The sequence below is a fragment of the Manis pentadactyla genome, chromosome 4 (assembly GCF_030020395.1).
Source record: "Manis pentadactyla isolate mManPen7 chromosome 4, mManPen7.hap1, whole genome shotgun sequence".
Classification (NCBI taxonomy): Eukaryota; Metazoa; Chordata; class Mammalia; order Pholidota; family Manidae; genus Manis; species Manis pentadactyla.
In genome coordinates, this window is record NC_080022.1 from 30,421,891 (window position 1) to 30,442,081 (window position 20,191).

The window sequence follows — 20,191 nt, forward strand, 5'->3', positions numbered from 1 at the left end:
TTTACACTTTAGTTGCAGTCTATTGTCCTAGAGTAGAGGTAGGCAAACTTTCTGTGAAGGGCTAGACAGTAAATATTTTAGACTTTGCAGGTCACAGTCTCTGCTGCATATTCTTCTTTTTTGTCCTACAACCCTTTAAAAATATAAGAACCATTTAGCTCATAGGCTATACAAAAGCAGGCTACAGGATGGATCTGGCCCATAGCTGAACTGAAGTTTGTAACCCTTGATGTAAGCACAAAAATGTTAGGGAGAGACTGGCCAACAGAGATGATTAGTATTTAAGCAAACCTTAAATGGAGAGGATTTCTGAATACAATTAATTTTAAAGTAGAAAGTTCATAGTGAATGCTTTCAGATAATGACAAGTTTTGCTTCCTGTGTAACTTTAAAACTATTCAACTGGAAACACAATACACATATGAGGATCCCATGTACTATAAAATAGACCAAGTAACAGGTTCAGCAAAAAGCAAAGATTCTCAGCCATACCATGGTGTCAATGGCTGCTGCAGCATCCCACCAAAATACGAGGAAAAAGTTCATGGCTGCAGTTCAACTCTTCTTGTAGTTAGCATTCAAATAAAAGCTCAATAGCACAAGCATAGGCAAAAAGACATCCTCCCTTCCTACCCGCCTTGGTTGTAAGTATTTAATGAGATTATACTAACTCCTTGTGCGAGAGCTGGTGGTGTAAGGATGTGCACCCAGTTTATGCAGACAGAGAATATGCATGGGAAACAGGAACCAGCAATGCCAGGCCCCAGAGGGCTTGGGGTTCAGCAGGATCTGTCTTTCATATTCTGACTACATGAGAGGAACTCTGAGCCAGGCCTGGTGGGCCTTCCATCAGCCAGAACTTCCTGCCCCTTATCAACTGTCACCACCAAGACACTCTAGGGGCTGAACAGTCTCCCCCAAAAATTCATGTCTACCCCCGTCTCAGAATGTGACCCTAATAAGGTCTCTGATGATGTAATTAGTTAAGATGTGGTCCTACTGGATTGTGGTAGGACCTAACTCCAATGACTGGTGTCCTTATAAGAGGAGAAGACACAGAAAGCCACATGCAGAGAATAAGTCCATGTGAAGAGAGCACAGAGATTAGAGTGATGCAGGTATAAACCAAGGAATGCCAAGAATTGCCAGGAGCCACCAGATGCTGGACAGGGAAGGATTCCTGTAAGCCTTCAGAGGGGGCATGGCCTGCCACACTTTGATTTAAGACTTCTAGCCTCCAGAGCTCTGTGAATAAATGTCTGTTGTTTTAAGCCACTGAGTTTGTGTTGTGTGATATGGCAGCCCAGGAATTTACTACACCCACCCAAATGGCGAGTAGCACCTGTTGTAACCAATGAGGACAGCAACATTAGTCAAATACTAAACAGGGAACATTTCTTACCTCTGTCAACTCAAATTCAAAAAAAGCAAACCTTCAGTGCTTTTGTATAATAGCAGAAAACAGGAGGTTAATATGTGCACAATAGGAGAAAACATGCCATATCCAGATATTTAACAAATGAAAATCTAATTTTTAGGTTTTTCTTGATTTAGTCAACAATGCTTCCAGAAATGTTAAAGTCATCCTGTTTGTTTTAATAAACATAGCTAAATAGTGAACTGTTTTTCAACTTTGTAGTATCTAATTCAACCACTACAGTAATTGAGCCATAAATTACTTACCATGCACTCTGATAACTTTTGTTTACAAGATTATAGAAAACAGAAGAAGTTGTTAATCTATCAATGATTCATTCTGACTGAGCATCAGCTGTGCACAGAGCACTGACCTCACCACTGAGTGGGTGACTACTAGAGAAAGGAGCGTAGTGCTTGTCCTCAGGAAAAAGTTATTCTAGTTGTCAGAGAGCAAGAGCAATAGGATTTTGCAAATTTCAGCCCATAACTACATCACACTAATTTACAGAGCTCAAAAGCCAGTCTCAATGCTTTATTTAAGAATTACAGAACTGAAGGCTCAGAGATTTAAGTGTCACACCCAAAGTTAGTTGGCAGAGCTGCATCTAAAACTATTACCTTAGAAAATAATGACCAAGGATCAAATAGAAACGTGCTGTAACTGTGACACCAAGTGAAGAAAAACTCATCAAGATGAGCAGAGGACAAGGCTGTACCACTGAGGCCAAGCTTCTCTGCTGTCCTCTACTTTCTAGAAGCACAGCTGCCAAGAAGGGAGGTCTGGTCAGCAGGGGTGGTGGGGTACAGCTACCTAGAAGGGGGTGTGAAATAACACCCAGACCTTTCAAGACTTTTCTAAGATTATCTTCCTACTCATTCTTACTACACAGTTTATATCATTAAATGATCACAAAGCAAAGCCCCAAATGGTTCCAGCGTGTAGAAAGCCTTTCCTTTCCAAACTATCAGTCTCTGTAAATTTCAGCCCACAGCTGCCCCACCGTCTCCGCATTATCCTCAGAACATTCCTTTTCCATCACCAAGATCAGTTATGTTTACCTAGAGACATCCTCCTGAACATCATTACATATCAACCACACACAGAATGCACATGACTTAAAATTTTTCTCTCTTCTTTTACTGGCATGAGGACTCTGAACATTAAAGACACTGAAAGGACTCACCTGTTTCATAATCCAGTGAAACCTGAGTATCCATGATGTCTCCAAAAGGAACAAAAGCGGCATGAAGAACTCTTTGTCATCTACCTCCTCTGCCAGCCCACCTGCAAAGACACCAAGCACCTTATGAACCAAGGTCCTCCACACTCTTCGTACAGCTGCTGCAACACTGTTAGCAAGACAGCCACAGGGAGGGGAAGGGGTTCCTACCTTCTCTTTGGTATACAAAATGACTCCTCCTCATCCCTTTTCACACCTGCATCTCTGCCTCTGGTTACTGGGACAGCTTCACTCACTCCGGTGTTCACTCTTCTATAGTCAGTAGAAAGATACCAAGAAAGCCCAAGTCTGATTACATCACTGCCCTGCTTACATTCTCTGAACACTCAGCAGTGCCCACAGGATAGTGTTCAAATTCCTTAGCATGGCATACAAGACCTCATAACCTGAGCCCTGCCCACCTCTCTAGCTTCTTCTCCACTGGCTTCCCCAACACAAGTTCTTTGCCCCAAAGTGCTAGACTACTTCAGCCCTCTGGACTTCTGCTCTTTCCGTTCTTTCGGGCAAGTCTTGCTCCCACCTTGGCCGCCTAACTCCTGATACACTCAACTCAGGCCTCAGTGCCTCTGAGTTTGCTCTCATTTTTCCAGATGGAGCGGTCGTTCCCTAAAACCCCCAGCCCGATCCTCATCACCACTGTCACAACAACCGCATTAGTGCTCATCAACCCACGCAGTGAAGTCTTCTCCATAATTCCCCAGCTACTCTAGCAGTTCCTTCATCTAAAGGGCCAGGGTTGTGTTGTTTATGGAGTGAATGACTATGAAACTATAGGATGTGGTTCGAGGTCACAACAGATCTCCCCACCTGAGTCCTGAGTCAGAAGGGGAAGGGCTCTGGGCAGCGCTAACTCCAACAAAGTGGTTAGGTCGCGGAGCACTGTTCACAGGCTGTGGGGTAAAACTCAACTGATGTGACTCGGGTCCACTACACGCCTTCCCCAGTCTTAACTCAATTGCGCCCGCGAGCACCCCGCTTCGCCCCTATGCGGGTTCACCTACACAGAACCCTCCCGGGGTGGCCATCTTGTCCTTCGGCTCTTCCGGCGGATGCCAGCTCCCAGGCTCCACCTCGGCCCCGCCCCCACAAAGACCACTTCCGGGACCCAAGGTCCCTCAGAGTTGGTTTGGAGGGGCAGCCAGACCTTAAGAGTAAACACAAGCGCTGTAGCCGCGTTAACTGCAGACCAGGAAACGGGAATTTAGACTGGACCTGTGGATCAGTTAAGGTGACACCACACCTTATGGAAAAGGGAGAGTCGGCCAAGATGTAATAGGGAAGATACCAAAGAACGGGACCTCCTGTGTAAGGACCTACTTAGAACGACAGTCAGGAAAGTTTCAAGGAAGGAAAGAAGTATTCCAAGAGGACAGGGAGAGGAAGTATCTAGGTTGACCTGGCCAGTCCATCATTTTCAGGACTAAAGGAACCACAAACATTTAGGACTTCATTGCTACTGTCGCTCAAACCTATTTCCCAAGCCTTTTCCCACTGCCAGAAGGAACCTTTGCCCCCAAACTCTAGACTACTTCATCCCTCTGGGCTTTTGCTCTAGCTGTCCTTTAAATTGCACAATCTAGGAAACCAGACCTGCAAGAGTAAACTGACCAATCCCAACTAACAGGTCCAAGGAGGGAGGGGCCCATTTCTCCTTTCCTTGTCTTTCAGACATGTGCCAAACCACCCAGTACCCCAAGTTTTCCAGTGTTAGACCCAAGGTCTGCTCAGATCACAGACTTTTGTTCACTGTTAAGTTTAATAGGGCCAATATAAACGCCCTCCCATAATAATACGCAATGGGACAGTTCTACACAACTTGCTAACCTAAAATAGCCCACTTTTAACTGTCAGGAAACGATAAGCTAAGGAGAACTTCATTTGACTGTTTATATCTTACAGTTACTCCCAATGAAAACAGATTTAGAGAATCTGTGTGGTCAGAGAAAAACAGGACAGAAGCAGCAGTTTTATGGAGATTTTTTTCTTTATTGAGAAACTTAAGACTTGGGTACATCAAATAAAACCAATTTCTGGGGAAAAAATCAAAACCCACAATAGAAAAAAAAGTTAACACTGCCTGGGTCATAGCAGAACCCAGAGAATATATTCTTTCAATTGAAAAATTCTAGGTGCTTCATAATTGACCTTTTGATACAAAATGACCTATTAAATTTGTAATTTGTGGTTCTTGGTATTGAGGTCCATAGGACAAGCTAGGAAGTCTCCAAACCTTGAGCTGAATTCCATGAAGGGTTATTTGGCTTTTGAATCCTGCAAAGAAAAGCACCAACACATATAAATCCATAATCAAAAGAACCTCAGAGATTCACTGAATCTCTGGCTGGTTAAAGAAGTATTGCAGAGCAGGGTTTCTCTCAACCTCAGTGCTTACGGACATTCAGCATTTTGGATAATTCTGTTGTAGCTGCCCTGTGAACTGTAGATGTTTATCAGTATCCCTGGCTTCTATCCTCTAGATGCCAATAACGCACTCCCCTTTTGACAACCAAAAATGATTCTAGACAATGGCAAATGTCTTTGATGCAGGCACCCATAGCTGAGAACCACTGACTTTTGAGGCTAGTCTAAAAAGCTCCACCCCCACCCTTCCTGGCCACCTGTGTTCAAAGCCTCTACTGGCCTATAGTTCTTTTGCTTAAATTCCAAAAGACAGGGCTCAGGCTCAACTCCAACTTCTATACCAGCCCTGGCCTTTAACTACTTGCGTTTTCCCCTTGTCTCTGCTCATTCAGTTCTTTCTCTTCTCCCTCTGGAGCCACCCACCAGCAGTTCTTGTCAGAGGTCCTGGTTAGGTTTCACTCACCCAAGCCCCTGCAGACAGAGGCCATGGCCCTCAAGTCCAGAAGTTGACTGGAACACACCATGTAACTGTAGGCAAAAGTGTTTGTCTCTCCCTCCTTGACACCAAAACCTGTGCCCACAGCTAAGTACTGGCCGAACACACAGCTGACCTCACCAACCTCAGGCCAAACCAGGGAGATGCTCATAGAAATGAGACTGTGGATCTGATTATGAAAACGCTTTAGATATCCATTATTATTCCAGACCAACAAGGTGATTCTGAGAAGGTTCTAACCAGATGTTTTTTATGAGGAAAACTGTTGCTTCGCTCCTTTTAATTTACAACCTGTAGTCTTTCCTTTGGATTAACTCATCCAGATGACAGAAAATCCCCAGTGACAGCTTGCCCAAATTATCAGGTTAAGTGGCAGAAACATGCTCTCTATGCTGCCCCTAATCTCTTAGGAAGATATTCTTGAGTCAAAACCACTGAGGAAACAAAAATAGCTGAACATACGGTTTTTCCTTGTCTAAGAGGTAGCAGTGGCCACAGCGCCCACCTTCTGGGCAGCTTCTTTCTTGGCGTGATGAGCCTGCAGAACGGCCACCGCCTCATCCACCTGTGAGAAAGCTCCAGGTGCTCAGTGAGGTCGAGGACAGCCCCTCCGCCCCCTGGTGCCCAGGCCCAGTGGCAGCTTCTCCAGGTGCTGACCGCTTTCCCAAATACCCGCACCACAGCAGCCCTCAGACCACAGGCGAGGCATGAGAGAGGGTCACGGGGCGCACACCTTCTCTCTGACACACCTGGGGGCCCGGGGCTGCTCCTGGTCCCCTGGGGCTGAGTGAGCTAAACCCACATGGGGGCTTGAGAGCAGCTCACCTTGGAGCGGAGGGACTCAGGGGACTCCAGCATGTGCAGCAGCTCGGAATTGTCGATCTCCAGCAGCATCCCTGTGATCTTTCCAGCCAGGTTTGAATGCATAGTTTGGATGAGTGGGAACAAACGTTCTCCTGCGGGAAGACACTGAATTAAAAACCAGGTCGAACCCCAGTAAAGAATGGCCAGTGGTGTCCAGGCCAGTACCAGGCTCTGGCTGGCTCTTCTGCTGGCACGTGGGTCACTCACCCAGCATCTGCTTCTGTTCCTGGGGGGGTGCTGCAGCCAGCATGGAGGCGGTCAGGGGCTCCTGCCCCTGCACGTGTACAGCAGGCTGCGGTGCCTGGGGACCAGGAGAGGCAGTGGGTTAGCACCAAGGAGAAAGGATACTTGGTGGTGGAGAGTCCTACCACTCAGGAGCTCAGAGACTATGTGAAAGAGGAGAGGGAGGCAGTTGTCCCTGCTGTCAAAGAACTAAGTTCAGTCTTGGGGAATTTAGGGGGTGAAGTGAGGAACAGAATGGTGCAAGCAAAAAAACCCCAGCCAACTGCAATAAAAACAGCATGCAGTTAGGAGGGAATGGAAACAAGTAAGAAAACAAACCTACAGTGCTTAGCAATCATCTATCAAATGAATTTACTCAAGGTTATAACGATCATAATTTACTCAAGGTCACTCAGAATTCGAAGACTTGTTAATAAATAAGGTAAACATTTGTGTGAGTAACCTTTTCCTGAAAATTAGTTTTTGTTTAGGATGAATTCCCCAGAGACTGGGTCAAAAGTTACAAATATCAAATAATTGTAATTATATCCCACAACACCTTCATTGTACCAAATGTTTTCATTGTATCAAACATGTAAGGCCTGTCAACATGCACAGTGAAGGCTAGCCGCAGCCCTAAAGTAGGGCGTTGTAACCAAAAATGATTTTGCATGGCAGAGCTCTGGGACATCTCCAACTTAGCATGGAGTTGGGGAAAAGCAGGTTAGGGACTACAAGGTTGAGCGTGTCTCCCCCGAAGTTTTCTCTGTTGAGCTCTGAAACAAACTAGTTACATCTTGGCTTGCCTGAGGGGAACAACTCTAGAGATAGTAGTTCCAGATTAAAAAATCTGAGATCTGGGTCCAACTTCCCCTCCCCAGCTTAGTATCTGAAGTTGGACTTGTCACTTGTAACATTTCTTTCCTACCTTAATGTACCAGTCACTTTGCAGAGTGACTAAGGACCAATGAGCCCAGTGGATGTGAGAAGTTCCACAGGCCAAGTGAGCACACCTATGTTTAAAAGGAGGGCAGCAAACACCCGCTGTCTCCCTGGCACATTTCTGAGTAAACTGTCACCAGGAGGAATACTTCCACGCCCTTTCTCTCCCAGTGGAGAGAGCCCCTCAAGGGCAGTGTCACCCCACAAGACACAGCACCTTGACACAGAGCAGGCATTTAATACCTGTTGAAGGAATCAAAGCAAGGCATCTTTCCAATCAAGTGGAAACAAGGGAAATCCTTTTAGCATTCTGTTCGGTAGACCTCACCTGCAGAGGCTGGATGGCAGGGTGAGGGCTGCGGACACTGGAGGCGTATTTATAAGGTGCAACAGCCCGCGGAGTAGTGGCAGCGACAGCAGCACGAGGTGCTAAGCTCTGCACAGCTGTGGGAACACCTTAGGAGAAGAACAAGTAAAATTAAAGCCCATCAGTCTGGGCAAAGGCCCGTCAAATCCCATCTTTCCCCGTTCTGTGTGCATCCAATACCACCTCCAGACTGGCAGCTGTCAGTCAGCCCTTGCTGGGCGGCACCAGCCCCACCAAAGTCCATAGCCAAGCGGTCCGGGCACTCAGACCCTACAACAGACCAGCAAATGCACATCAGTGTTGGCGGCAGCCGTCCAACTGGCCACGTCCACGGAAGGAGAAATTCCAAAGCATGTTCACACAACACATCATACATAGGGCAACTATTGCTTTCAAGGAACAGCCAACAGAAAACATACAACTCTTTCCATCTCTCAGAATACAGAACACATTCTGTAAAAGTTTCCTTGACTCTCCCCACCTAAAAGGACAGGCTCTGTAGTCATCCATCCAGCTCACAAACTTCTAATTAACCTTTCTCACGAGTCACCGATGAGCAAGAATCGTAAAAGTAACCAACACTCCTAGAACTCATATCGTTTCTCTGCTCCTTTAGTACCTACCTGGTCACACAGCTAAGATTACAGAAGCAAGGCTCCAACATGAGCCCAGTGAACTGACCAACCCAGGGCAGAGCCTCGTCATCCTGACTCCCTCCTCCCCAGGCCAGGCTTCTCAAGGCCAGTTTGCTCACCGACTCTCTGAGCGGTAGTAGGGAGGCCACGAGAGGCCGGAGCATTACCAGTTGGAGCCAGATGGCGAAGAGTTGGACGAGGCCCAGACTGGCGTATAGCACTTGGCATTCCCTGGAAGCCTGGTGAAGAGATAAAAATTGCACATCACTGACAAATGATGTGGGCCAGAACCTAGGCTGCACCTCAGACGGGCAAGGAGAGGCAGGAGAGACCAGGACAGGTATATCCTGGGTGACAAATCACTGTTCCCCACCACCACCTACCTTGAGGTCTCCCACCTTGCTGCCAGCGTGGATTAGGCCTCATCTGTGCTAACTGGTTAGGTGTGTAATATGGAGGTCTTCCCTGAGCCTGTAAGAAAGAGCACCCAAGCCCTTTTACTTTAAGGACCTGACTCCACACCAGAGAAGCATCTCATCTCACTATCAGACCCTAGGCTAATTATCTGGGCAGAGGCACTCTCCACTCAGAACCTTGGGGAAGGGAATGTCAGTTAATGGGGATTCTTTTATTCTACCCCTGCCACCATGTGTGACCACAAATAAGTCTTTCCTCATTTTACTTGAAGGGCCCTTTGACATTCTGAAGATCTGAAAGTCAAACATCCCTGTCCTGAGCCCCAGCAGACTGCAGGAGCAGCTGTCAGTGGGCAAGTTCCCAAGAGCCTCAGCCTAACAGCAGACCCACCTGGGGAACCGCTGGCACAAAGTAGCCGCCAGCTGCAGGCTGGAACTGGTTTAAGATGGCGTTGGCTGGGAGGGCTCTCATTCCTGCCACCCGCTGCATGTACTGGTTGGTCAGGTGTGCCTTCCTTTCTTCTTTCCGCTGTGCCAGGGCGACGTAGAGTGGCTTGGAGCCCACGATGCGTCCATTCATCTCAGTGACGGCTTTGGTTGCCTCTTCGGGAGATGAGAAGCACACAAAGCCAAATCCTTTGCTTCTCCCGTCCTCCAGCATTACCTACGAAGGGAGACCAGCTACGTAAGAAAACGGTGTTCTACACCGGAGGGGCAGCTATTAATAACCAGAAAACCTGGCTTCTCCTGCCAAGAGTTACCAAGGGCAGGATGGACATGGTTCTCTTGTCCTAGGATGTACCCCAGACCACATAGATCACAACTTCTAAGGGCAGGTCCTAGGCGTTTTGTTACACCCCCAGGTGATTCTAAAGTTCCCAAACACCATGATATGGCGAATGGTTAAACTGGGAAACCTCCTGCTACCTAGAGGCACAGCTACCTCCAGGGCACCCAGAACGGATCTGGGCAGTAGTGTCAAGCTATTTTTTTTTTTTCTGTACAACTCATCTGCTCGAGATATTGGTGAACAAAACTGCAATAAATTCTTAGCAAGGTTAGATATGCTTTTGAAATACCGTATGTAGGCAAGTGTTAATAAAACCAGTGACTGTCACCATTAATTCAATGGGAGTAACAGAACAGAAAGATAACCAGCTGGAAGAGAGGCTGCTGGATTCTAGTCCCCACTTTGCAATTGCCAAGCTGTACAACCTTAAAAGACCACTTCTCTGAGCCTCAGAGTCCATGGTACACTCCGAGGGAAATCACAATAAAGCCCCACTTCTACTGGTTCAGACAGTCTTTCCCCACAGTTAGTCATTCATAAATGGCTCTTTTCCTCACTGCTTTCCGTGGCCTACCTCCTTAGTAGCATTGGTAGCAATATGACTGTGTTCCTGGCACCATTTCATCTGTCTCAGCTCACTGCCTGGAGAACCTCCTTAAGCGGAGGGCTTGGAAGTAAAGATTTGTATTAACCCAACAACTCCCTACCAAAAAAGTGGGCCAATAGGGTGTGTGAAGCTAATGGGACACTTTGATCTTGAAAATGGTGCCTGTGAAACTTCAAGATATGGTTCTTTTGTTCTCATCTTGCAAATGCACTTGCCTACTGTGCCGGTAAGCAGGAGACTATCCTTCCTTGCAGACGAAAGCCAGTCAAGGCAGTGATAAGAGGAAAGGGGCCAGGAAGTGGGGAAGCCCTACAGGGGTTTCTCTAGTCAACTCCCTGCTACAGCAGATAATGTTCCCCTGGTAACACTCCCAGGCTGTGAGTGACTTAAGCTAAGGGTCAGGGAGGGTCAGCAACTCCTCACCATCCTACTGGCCTCCTTTCTCATCACCTAAAGGACTTTGACATCGCTGTACCTCTGCTGAGTAGGAACAGGGTCTGCATCAGGCTAGGGCCCAAAACTTTCAAATGTCAGTTCCTATCACAAACCCCAAATGTCAAGGACACACAGTAGTACACTGTGCTCATGTAACCAGAAGTCTCTTGCTCAAGGACTCAAATTCTTTATCTTTAAAAGGGGTTCATACTTACTCACCCTGCTATAACTCAGTTGGTATAATTACTAAAGAAAATCAAGCAAACAATGCACATTGCAAAACATGGAAAAACAAACTTTCTGCTCCCCTTTCCTCCTCCTTTATAAATAAACCAGGTTGGAAGTTCCTAACCCCAGATCCAAAATCCTCAAAATACCCTCATTCAAGGAGAAAGTGTGGCAGAGTTGTAGAGACAGGCCCCAAGACAAATGGAAAACCTGTCTGGATTTCCTCTGCTCTTACTGTAGCACCATCTGTCCCCACACCAGCACAAAGCAGCAAAGAATGGGAAAGATTCAGGTGCTCTGAGGGGTCGGAAGAGAGGGACTGGGTCAGATTCATCTCTACATCCCAATACTTGGGAGACAGTGTAATGTTAACCCCGTGAAATGTCATTCTAGAACATACACTTAGATGGGAAATTGGATGCCAGGAGAGACTGTTAGATCGATGTGCGACAACTACTCTCAGAAAGGAACACAATTTAGAGCCTTTTCCTTCAATGAAACAAACAGCAATAAACCTCTGAATGATTACAACTTTTGCTCTCAATCCCAAAATCTCAGTATAAAATACCTTAGCACTGGTGATTGACCCAAAAGGAGAAAACTCTTTCCTTAACTTCTCATCGTCAATGGTGTCATCCAAGTTCTTAATGTAGAGATTCACCCCCTGAAGCAGAAGGATCACTGTTAATTGCACTTCTATAACCCATACATGCCCTAAGACACTGGTTCTCAAGTGTGGTCCCCAGACGAGCAGCATCTTTGGGTACTTGTTAGAAATATACATTCTCAGATCAGAAACTCTGAGGCCTGGCATTCTGTATTTTAACAAGCCCTGCAGGAGATTCTGATGCAGGCTCATCAGAAACCATGGCCAAAGACACTGGTGGGGCCATGAGTGCAGTCTGAGCTTTCCTCACAGCTGGCCTGGCGCACTGCTGACCCCATAGGGCTCTTCCCGCCACCATTCCAAACAAAGGAGTATCAGTTACGTAAAACCCCACACGACTCAAAACAGACTGAGGCTTCTGGAGTAGAGTCCCTAAATGAATCAATCACTCTCCATCCTTGTTCTAGAATCGCTGCTCTAACTGGTAGGTATAGCCTTTTAAACCGATGATCTTGGGAGAAGTGAGAAGAGTAGACCCCACAGCCCCAACGAGAAAGCCTGCTCAACAAAGGTGCTTTTGCCAGCATTTCACAGTAAGTTCCCTGCTGGTGGGCTATGCCAAGACCACCTCACCTGGTATCGACTAATTCTCTCTTGTTTCAGCTGTTCAAACTTCCGTTTTAACTCAGCCTGGCGTTCTACTTTCTTCTGTGCTCGGCCTACAAAAATGACCTTCCCACCGATTTCTTTTCCATTCATCTCTTCCACTGCCTAAAGAGGAAATATGTGTCTTTAAATCAAGAGGCAGAGGCAGCAGCCTTGCTTGAGAGGTCTGTAAACCCCAAAAAATATTATGAAAAGAAAATCTTTCCTCTAGGCCTAAGAACTAATTTCATTCCCTCTCTGAAGTCAGCTAAAGGGAATCCAAACTTCCTCACCAGTAAAATGGAGTTAACATTTAAATGGGTTCTTGTTCCAAACATATGGGAAAAAAAGGAGTTTTATAAATACAAGCATGGTAGACATGAGCCTAGGTGGATCATCTGACTGTCACTACATTTCCCCGGTTCTTTTGTGGGTATTAAGTGACATACTTTGAGGGTCGAGCACAATCATTCACTCACAAGTAGTTGCTGTGCTGTTATCAAATCAGCCTCTCAGGGCCTCCACTCCCTCACCCACGGATGGAAACAAGCACCTGTCCTATTCTTTGATCCCACAGGGCTGCACAGCTGAGATGTCAGGTATGTACCAAGTGCTTTGAAAACAGTTAAATGACATACTGACATGTAAAATCCCTCACGAAGTTAACTCCAGAGCACAGTAACTGTGCATTCCTACTAGATTCAGATAATTCCAGCTCCTCTCTACAGTGTGCGACCAAGGCCCTGCCCACACTCTGGGGCCACTTCCTGCAAATGTTTCCCAACCCTCATGGGACTCTCACCTTATTGGCATCCTCGTGTTTTTCGTAACTCACAAAGCCAAAGCCTTTGGATTTCCCACTGGGATCTCTCATCACCTTGACACTTAGGGTCTTACCTATTACCAAAGGACAGAACTATTAGTAACACCATCTCTACCACAGCTCAAGGAGGGAAGGCTTCTTCAGGAGCCCACCTGAAGCTACCTCTTGCTGAACCCAGATGGACTCAAAGAGGCATCAGGACTGGCCTTCTAATTGTGACCAAGTTGCCGAGATGGCCCTGGGGCTAGGATGAGGTAGGATGAAGCCAAAAGTCAAGGCCTGGAGTCTGTTCCTATCTACCCTACAAGCTCTCTCATATAAGGTATTTTACTTCCGGGGCTAGGTGCCCTCATCTCTCATTGAAGTGAAAACATGAAATGCAGGTCTCGTGGACTGTGAAAGAAGATACAAGGAGCAAATGACCCTGACTTACCAAACTGGCTAAATAGTTCTTTCAGACTCTCATCATCCACTTCTTCCCCAAAGTTTTTGATATAAACATTGGTGAATTCCTTGGCTTTGGCTCCAAGCTCAGCTTCCCGTTCTTTTCGAGACTTGAATCTGCCCACGAACCTGGAAAGAAACCATGAAAAACTGTGATCACCCAGGGGAATAAAACATGATTTCCAGGGGCCGGTAGGAATGTAGGTTAAAGGTTCACAGGAGAGGTTAAAACACAAGTCCCCATCCAACCCCCAAGAGAGCAAGCTCAGAGACTCCCCAACTCCCCAGCAGAAAGAGAGAGAGGCAGGACTGTCCTGCAAGGACCAGACCCAGGGCTCCTGGCTCAGGCCAGGGCAGTCCTACCACATCACACTGCCTTCGTGAAGAAACCTGACGACCATGTTTTTAAAACGTTCATTTCTGTGCATCTATGTAAATGCATAGAAAAGGTCTGGAAGGATACAAACCAAACTGTTAACAGTGGTTAATCCTAGGAGTGAGACTGCTGAGTGAACTAAGAGGTGGCCTTTGCCTTTTCAGTTTATTTATTCTGGTGATGTTTAAACTTAATAGGAAAATGTAACAACATAGCAAAAATCTTTAGATTTCTTTCTAGTGATACCTTTAGAAGACTTAACCAATGGGCACAGACACATTATCAGTGCAACCCATCCCCTGGTCTGTTAAACAACACAAAGGACAGAAATGATTTTTGCTTGTTATAGCCAAGACTTTTTGTCCCTTCTCCTTTCCCTGAGCGGCTTAGTTAAGATCCCCCTTCTCCATTCTTCCATAACCACAGCAGAACAAGGTCTATTATGACTAGTCTTCCACAATGGAATGAGACTTTCATTGTAACTGAATTAAGTTATCACTCTAGAGCCAACCTTGTATTAGATGGTCACTAAGTCACAAGTTAGACAAGTGGAGATCTGGGGACAATTTGACATCAACCCCTAGAGAATGACCTCATGGGCAGGCATGAATCACAGGAAAGCCAAGGCCACATGGCTAGTGTATGGCTCCTGGTCAGTCCAGGGCCCTCTCCACTCTGCCGCTGGCCAAGACCCCTGCTCAGAGTGGGCTTAGAGCTGCCTTCCAGCCAGCCCCCACTGCTGATGTTCACAAAACCCAGAGATGGATGTCTTTAAGGGAGAGGCGGCAGTCAGACCACGGCCTGGGCAGGAAGCCCACCTTGGCGAGTCAAAAGGGCTGCCGTGGCTCGGGCAGGGAGACTCACCAGCCCTGGAGTGGAGAGGTGGGAGCAGGCCACACTTGGGCCGAGAGAACCAGTAGCCGCCTTGTGTGTGCCAGTTAATACCGAGGTGGGGCCACGGCTGGCTCATGCGATGGCTGTTGCTCCAGACTGGGACACTCACACTTTGCGGTCATTGAGGAGCATGCCGTTCATCTTCTCGATGGCCTTGTCAGCAGCCTCTTGGGTCTCGAAGTGGACAAAGGCATAACCCTTAGAGCCGTTCTCATCACACACCACCTGTCAAAGACACAGCAGACCACTAGTGCCACTGGCAGCTCGAGATTCAAGGACCATGTGGTTTCCTACCCAGGATCTCCTGAGCCCACCCATGGTCAAAAGATAGGAGACTACAGCAGGTAAGGGTTTTCTAACACTTAGCATAGTATCAGGCACCTAGTAATGTTCTATTTACAAATGGTAGCCACTATTAGGCTGCTTCCATTCCAAGTGTTTTACTTCTCCATTAAAAAACACTGAGATTTGGGTGCAAAACCATGGTGCTGCAGGAAGACAAACCATTTCCCAAGCCCACAATAGAATTTCAGCCTGGTGCGGATTGAGACACAGAAACCATCACCACACAAGTTGTACAAATCTCTTCACATAAACAGGTGCATGAGGAAGGAAGAGGGTGAATTTATGCTTCTAAAATGACTAAATGTAGCTGCCGGGAGCCCAGAGACATTGCCTCTGATCCCCCACCTTCCCGCCAACACACACACAAGAGACATCCTTTCATGCCCTCCAAAGCTAGAAAACAGGAAGGATATTTCAGGAAGAGGGAAGAATAAACAAAGACACTAAAGCACCTCCTGGTTATGCTGTGTGGTGTAACGAGATTACCTACAGGAACTTTCAGGCTTCAGAGCCATTTTCAGCACTTTGAAAATTACCATACCCTGTCACCCCCAACTGCAAGGTAGTTCCCCACTTGCTATTTATCTTGTTTTCATGATTCAGTAACTATTCTGCTGACACGATTTAATCAATGTTTACCTTGCAGGACAGAATGTTTCCAAAAGCAGAAAAAGTATCATAAAGTGCCTTGTTATCTATAGATTTGTCCAGGTTCTTGATGAAGACATTTCCCACACCAGATTTTCTCAAAGAGGGATCCCTCTGAGACCACATGATCCGGATAGGCTTTCCCTTAATCACATCAAAGTTCATGGTGTCCAAGGCCCGCTCAGCTGCAAGATATGAACACATTTCAGTCAAAGATATGTGACATCACTTCACACAGGTGACTGCCACCATCCCACGAACAGATGACAGCAGGACTTTTCAAGGTAATCACTCAGATAAAAGGTAACTATAAAAATTCAAGGGCATCAGAGTCCTCTAGCCTGCCTTGCAACCCTCTACTTCAGGGTAGATAAGCTACGGCCAATCACTCGACTTTGTGGCAGAAGTCTTGACTCCTCTGGGTCTGCATCTTTGTTGAGGAAGGGGTGTAGGCAACAGAGTCTAAATGGCCTTATGGCACCAAGATCAAATGATTAACAAAAGGCTTTGCAGCCTACCAAGCACCTTCACACACAACAGATGGGACAGGTAAAGTATCCACTTAATAAAATGAACAAGCTTATGTTCAGGACTGCTGAATGGTGTAGCTCACCAGATTAAGAAACTAATACCAGATTTTCTGATGACTTTTCAGTAAGATATTGCATTCAAGTTAACAACTAGCTATCGTTAGTCTACAATCCATCTATGAGACAAATGACCAAACAGAACCTACAGCAATGATTAAGACAAGTGTACTGTCACTCGATTAAGCTCAGTGTCTTTTATTTTCTATTTCTGAAAATAGAAATTTGGACAAAAAAGCCTCGATCATCAAAATAATACTAATGTCACCCTTAAAATGTTTTTATTATCGGGACAAGGAGGACAGACCCACATCTTTCTGCATAAGCAGATAGTGCAGGTAGGTCCAGCATGGAGGCAGTTTGAGCCTTCTGAAGCCCAGATCTGAGTTCTGAGAAATTCCAGGTCTTCAAATGCCCTGGTGCTCAACCAAGTTCTCCATCCAGTACCTTGGGATGCTTGTTAGCTTCCCAACCAAATCCGTATGTGAACCAGACCATTAAAGGCCCAGAAGCTGACATCCACCATCACCTGTCAGCAGGAACACTTCTCTCCACTGATAACCAGGACCCATTGCTGGTGGTCATGTTCCCTGATTTACGCAATGCCATCATCCAGTATCTTCTCCATGAGTAAATGGCGGTAGGAGCGGTGTTTCTGTCTCAAGGCACCATGTGAGGACAGAATTCCCTAACCCTGCTGTCCAGTCAGCCAAGGGAGTTATCTCCTTTTTACTATTTCCAACCTCCGTTCCCACCTTCCTCAGGTGAGCTTGTTCAGTAGGGGAGGGGAGGTGGCTGGGAGAGGTGGAAACAGGACAGAGCCAATCAGGAAAAGTCCAGGTACAGAAGAGTTTGCTTGTGATGGGCATTTGCAATCCACAGCCCAGAACCCCTAGCTGTGTTTTGTTAATTAGCAGCGAAGGAGCCATTTCCACACTGCTTGTCGTCTCCCTCCAGACAGCGCTGCAGAAGGCAAGTCGGCTTAGTTGGCAAATCTGGCTGCATTTATTTATAGCAGGGAGAGGTCCTGCAGAGGTATGTGTTGGCAGACACACTGACCGATGGCTTCCGCTACTATCTCCAAGTGACAGGACTTTTGTTCAGAAGCGTCAGGAAGGCAGTCAACAGCTAATGTACCCACGACTCCCCCTAAAAAGGCCACACTTAGTTATCTTCTTTGTGCCCTGTGGCCAGACACAACTCAGCTCAGAGCACAGAGCTGACAGCAGCAGCGCCTCTGGGCTCTCAAGTCCAACTTTCTGGTCTCCGCTGCATCCTGGGCAATGACTTTTTCTCTGTGCTTCATGGACAGTGAACAAACCGGGGACAAAAATAGGGACCTGGAGCGCCTTTGCCATAAAATGGCTTGTCTCTCCCAGTAATGGTCTCTACAGTTGTTTCCTTTTAATCTGGAGTCACGTGCAGCCCCTGATTAGGTTTCCCCCCTGCCGCACCCGGGCCATGCCTGCAGCATGCCTCTCTCCTGCTCCAAGCTATGCCCCCATCTGGGCCGGTGGCGACTGCAGCTGGCAGTCCAGCTTAGCCTCCAACCTTCCTCAGCTCCTTTACCTTCTCAGCAGTCCTGTTTTCTTCATATGGGACGAAGTACAAGGCTTTTGACAAGGATAAAGCACTGCTCCCCGGTGAGGGGATAATACCCAACCAGCCCACTGGATTTCCAAGTGGCACTTCCCCAGGGCTACCTGAATAGCATTCCCCACAGCCCAGGGCTTTCCAGCAGCAAAGAACTCCACCTGCAGGGTAGACACCAGACCAGGGAGCTGTGCAGCTCAGGTGGCACTAACACAAGTGAGGGCTACGGTTTAAGGCACAGAATTGTAACCCCTACTCCTTACCTGCCCTGGAAGACCCCTAATCAGCATAAAATCAAACAGACTTAGGCCAGGGTAAAGGTGGGGGAGGGGGCAGCAGCTACAACCAAATCTGTGCAGAAATTGTGTTCCAATCGTCCTGCCTTTTTGTCAGGCTTGTGAGGGACACGAGCCCATGCTCACTGCAGGCAAGGGACACAAGGAATGACAGTGTCTTCCCTTTGATCCTTATTACAGTCTCCTTGGGTTCCAACCCCACCGTCACCACTGATTAGCCCAAGGTCACCCAGTTAGCAAGTGGTGGAAGCAAGACTGAAACTCCGGTCACCTGATGCCAGGATCTGCATTCTCAACCCCTGCATCCTGTTTCCCACTATGGCTTCTTTCGCAACATACTGCCCGTGAAGCCCCCTCTGTGGGGGTAGGGACCTGCCTAGAGGTTGACTCCTAGGGGCCCTGGGATCCCACGCATCTGTGGACATAGCTTCTACTCACCGTCAGCCGGCTGCTGGAAGTTGACGTAGGCATAACCCAGGGAGCGGCGGGTGATCATATCGCGGCAGACCCGGATGGACAGTACAGGCCCCGCAGGACTGAACTTTTCATACAGCATGGCCTCGGTGACGTCCGAGTGCAGGTCACCCACGTACAGGGAGGCCATGGGGTAGCTGCTGGCCGCAGCGTTCATCTCCCCAGCCCCCACCACCCCGAGCCCCGCCAGGAGAACTTCTTACAGGGACCACACAGGACAAAAGGGACTCTTCTCGGCGCCGTGGCCCCGCGCCGCGGCTCACAGGTGGCAGAGTGAAGCTAGGAGAAGCTGGAGTAGGCTGAGAGAGACAGAGTGCCGGAAAGGGAGTTCAGGGACGGCTGGTTCGAGGCTGCAAAACCGCAGACAAAAGGCTCTCAAAAACAATATGGCCCTCCTTGGGGCTTTGTAATTTTCAGATGTCCTGATCTCGAGCTCCAAATTGCCAAAAGAAAAATTACATATATATGTACGTATATATATATTAAAATGGGGACTCCTCTCCAAATTATGAAAATCCTTTAAGAGGCAACCAAATGGTGCCCACAGCGGCCTCCGGGACACGCGTTTCTCTATAAATATAGGCCTCCGGCTCCTGGAGGTTTAAGATTACAGCAGCCAGGGGAAGAGAGAAACAGAATAGTCGTCGGTGCCGACTCGGCAAGCTCCGGGCGGTCGGAGCGCGCAGCCGCCTCCCACGCCGGGCCGGCGAAGGGCAGCGCGGACACGTGGTGCGCGGGGAGGCCGGCGCGCGGGGGGCGCGGACGCGGGGTTGCCACGCGGCGCGGGCGGCTCACCCCCGGACCGACAGACAGGGATTGAGGACGCCAAGGTGCGGCGGCGAAGGCGGCGGGCGCGGGCAGGCCGGAAGCGTGCAAAAGTGACTTCCCCGCGGGATCTCCGAGGAGGATGCGCTTTTTCTTTCTCTCGCTCTTTTTTTTTATATTTTAAAGCGTTTTCGGGTTTTTTTTTATCTTTTTCTTTTTTCTTCAGGCTGCTGAGCCTGAAGGCAGTAGAGGCTGCGGCGACCCGGGGCGGAGAGAGGCGGCTGGGGGAGCCACCGCTCCATTTATACCCGCCCGCCCCGGGCGCTGCTGGTCGAAGGGCGCCTCGCGACCTGGGCGCAGTCGTGCCCGCCCACTCGGCCCGGGGGCCCGAGGCGGGGCGGCCACGCGAGAGCGACCCGTCGCGGCCGCGCGGGGCCACAGCGACCCCTGGCGTGCGGAGGACCGCTCCGCTGGGGCCTCCGTCCGACCTAAGGGCCGCTTTCCAGGAAGGTGAATTGTGTAAACTGCTTGCACCTCCGGGAATGGAACCCACCTTCACGCATAATGTTCATAATCAATGTATTGCTTACTTGTAAAGGTAACATAAAATAAATTATAATTATATAATAGGTGATTCAAAATATATGGGTCCAAATACAGAAGACATTCCC

At 47.9% G+C, this 20,191-nt stretch overlaps 1 protein-coding gene and 1 non-coding gene across 8 annotated transcripts; both read right to left on the reverse strand.

The window, feature by feature from the left end:
• Positions 1 to 4,625: 4,625 nt before the first annotated feature.
• Positions 4,626 to 18,923, reverse strand: PABPC4 (poly(A) binding protein cytoplasmic 4). Of its 7 annotated transcripts, none has more exons than XM_036876523.2 (16): positions 18,720 to 18,923; positions 15,797 to 15,990; positions 14,922 to 15,037; positions 13,532 to 13,671; positions 13,078 to 13,172; positions 12,264 to 12,401; positions 11,592 to 11,687; positions 9,355 to 9,627; positions 8,931 to 9,018; positions 8,715 to 8,786; positions 8,096 to 8,182; positions 7,874 to 8,001; positions 6,589 to 6,682; positions 6,343 to 6,473; positions 5,980 to 6,082; positions 4,626 to 4,931 (listed from the first exon to the last, which is right to left on the reverse strand). In XM_036876523.2, exons 1-15 carry the CDS (start codon positions 18,910 to 18,912, stop codon positions 5,993 to 5,995), a joined length of 1,935 nt encoding a protein of 644 aa, XP_036732418.2. In that variant the 5' UTR covers positions 18,913 to 18,923; the 3' UTR covers positions 4,626 to 4,931; positions 5,980 to 5,992. The 7 variants fall into 7 exon arrangements, with proteins under 7 accessions (XP_036732418.2, XP_036732417.2, XP_036732416.2 ...); XM_036876522.2 differs by having other exon boundaries at positions 6,023 to 6,082; positions 8,667 to 8,786; XM_036876521.2 differs by having other exon boundaries at positions 8,667 to 8,786.
• Positions 11,188 to 11,319, reverse strand: LOC118907722 (small nucleolar RNA SNORA55). The gene has a single exon (XR_005022928.1). It is a non-coding gene; the product is annotated as a small nucleolar RNA SNORA55 (small nucleolar RNA).
• Positions 18,924 to 20,191: the final 1,268 nt, after the last annotated feature.